This window comes from Montipora capricornis, chromosome 3 (assembly GCF_036669925.1).
Source record: "Montipora capricornis isolate CH-2021 chromosome 3, ASM3666992v2, whole genome shotgun sequence".
Lineage (NCBI taxonomy): Eukaryota > Metazoa > Cnidaria > Anthozoa > Scleractinia > Acroporidae > Montipora > Montipora capricornis.
Window position 1 is genome coordinate 10,589,224 of NC_090885.1, and position 2,500 is coordinate 10,591,723.

General features: G+C 40.0%; 1 protein-coding gene across 1 annotated transcript in view; it reads right to left on the minus strand.

Annotated features, from left to right (window-relative positions):
• The window catches only part of LOC138039830 (major facilitator superfamily domain-containing protein 12-like), an 11,436-nt gene that overhangs the window by 2,520 nt on the left and 6,416 nt on the right, over nt 1-2,500 (minus strand). Inside the window, exon 2 of the mRNA XM_068885666.1 lies at nt 583-1,124. Within this exon, the coding sequence (XP_068741767.1) occupies nt 583-1,115 (533 nt within the window). The 5' untranslated portion in view covers nt 1,116-1,124. The remainder of the gene's footprint in view (nt 1-582; nt 1,125-2,500) is intronic.

Consider the following 2,500-nt stretch of genomic DNA (forward strand, 5'->3'; position numbering starts at 1 on the left):
CATCTTACACCAAGACGCATGCGTAGTATTGGAGATACGACGAATTAATACGGCGGCAAGTAGTGATTTAGTTGCTGAAGCAATGTTGTCCAGAAGACCAAATAAGCACATGCACAATAAGCACACGCACAGGTTTCTTCGTCATTTCTTAGAACTATTTTTCAAGTAATTCTCGATTTTTTATTCGGGGCACCTTACGTTGTAAGGACATGCATGCTCATTCGTCGTATCTCCAATACTACACATGCTTTTTGGTGAAAGATGGTATAGCGATGGCTTGCACGCGTGCAAACTTAGAAGAAATGTTTACTCGTGCCAAAAATTATTCAGCATGTTGAATATTCTGCGTCGATGGTAAGCTTGAACATTAGCGCTCAAAGCGCCATCGCACACTGGGGAACTTGCTTACGCCAACAGTCACGATTGAAACTTTGCACGGCTGAAAACTCGAGTGTGCGGAGGTCTTAAGACCGCATTTGACCGACAACATGAATGCTTGTTCCTATATACTAGCAGGATGCCTTAACAATCAGTCACATTGCAAATGAACTCGTATATAAAGGACAAGGATTATGTACAAACCTCCATGCGCTCAATTCCACTGCTTCCATTTGATTTTTCGCAATGAACGGAATAAGAGACAAATGAGAAATATCCAATAAGCTGCCGGCGACACCCAAAATAACATTCAATATTCCAAAGTATATCATCATCCGCCCTTGTCCACTGTCCGAACTTTGACAAAAGTAGAAAGGACCGAAAAATAGCGGGACGAATACTGCTTCCAAAATCGTCGCGCACAAATGCCAAGACTTTCTTTTTCCAAGCTTTCGGGACAGAAATGGAACTCGAATTCTGTCCACCAAGATCGCACAAACGGGCGACGCGACAGCGTGAACCAGCTGTTTTTCAAGAATCAACCAGCCGGAAATTTTTGGAGAGAGACCAAGCACTTTCATAAAGAAGACGAGACGGAAAGAAAAGAAAAGTTGTCGAGTGATGTCATTAATGGCGTGGCCCAATCCACAAGCAAAACGTTGAAAGAAGGGTGTGCGAGACTCTCCCTGTGGCTCCCTTAAATCATAAGATCTATGTCGCGGATACAGTGCATTCATTGTGAAAACCTGTAAAAAAGTGATTGTCAGTTATTTTTTGTCACTAATCATGGGGCTTGAAGGCTGACAGGCTGCGGAAACAGTAAGAGGTTAACGTCGTGAGGAAGTTTCTCAGTTGATAGTTCTCCGTATGTAAACAAAACAAAAAAACAACAACAACAACAGAAACAGATCTATACTTAGAAAAATATGACATATCACCAGATTTAAATATGGGTAGAACACGAGCCATTTTCAGTTGATCAGGAACAATTCATAGACAGATTGATTAATAATAGGGAGCTTTAGCAACGACAACGGCGACGTCAATCAGAACGTCACAATTCTGCATATTTAGTGGCCAAAGACAATAGCTTTGCACGCTCTGCACGTGCGTTTTTCATTTTTGTCTATTTCTTCGTCGTCGTCAGCAAAACAACAACGTGAAATGATCAAATTTGAGGTTTTATGAAGGACGTCAGCATTTGAAGATAAGTTTTCATTTTCTCCCCTAAATAAAGCGCCGCTCATAACGTTTTCATTTCTGAGGGACTGCCATACCTTTCTCACATTAAAAAACTTGAAATAGTCGTGAAGTGATTACAATAATGAGAATTTATGTTTTGTGATGACGTTCTCGTTGCCGTTCCCGTTGTTGCTGCTAAAGCTCCCAAATATGAGTTGAGGGGCGGCAGATGAAATGAGCACAATCCTTAACTAAGACAATAGAAGCATGGTCATGTCCTGCAGCAGTTCCAGAGCTAACACTGAGACAAATCTCAATGATTTCTTGTTCAGATGCTGTGTCAAAAAATATTGAATTTGTAAAATTCTCTAACAAAAAGGAACGATGAGATTTTGAAGACGGTGGAATATTATTAGCTAAATTAGGGTTAGTGTTTGTAAAAAAAACTGATAAAAAAAATGTTCTGAGTCGGTTTTGGCCTGGATCATACAGATTTTTGACGCAGTTGATAATCTTAAAGTTGCACCACATATTTTTTTGCACTATGTCTGTTGTTTAATTATTTATTAAACTTCATTTATTAATCGCCACGTGTGTTTGGTATTAGATTTGGCCATGCAGTTCTATTTTTCCCTGCACGATAATACCTTTCTTTAGCAATTCTGATTAAATGATTAAGCTTATTACATATGTTTTTTTGCTTGTTTAATTTAAGTGAATTCCAGCCTTGCCTTGGAACTGGGATTCCAGAAACACTTGAAAAAGCGTTTCTGAGTGTTCTATTTTGAAATTTTCCTGAGCGGACATGCCCCCAGATCCCCCTAGGTAGCTTCGCGCCTTCGGCTCTCCTAAATTGTGACGACGGGTGCTTAACTATCAAAAACCCTGGTGTCCGCTTATGGGAGGTTGAAAAAAAAAGTTGGAATAGAGGGCATATAAT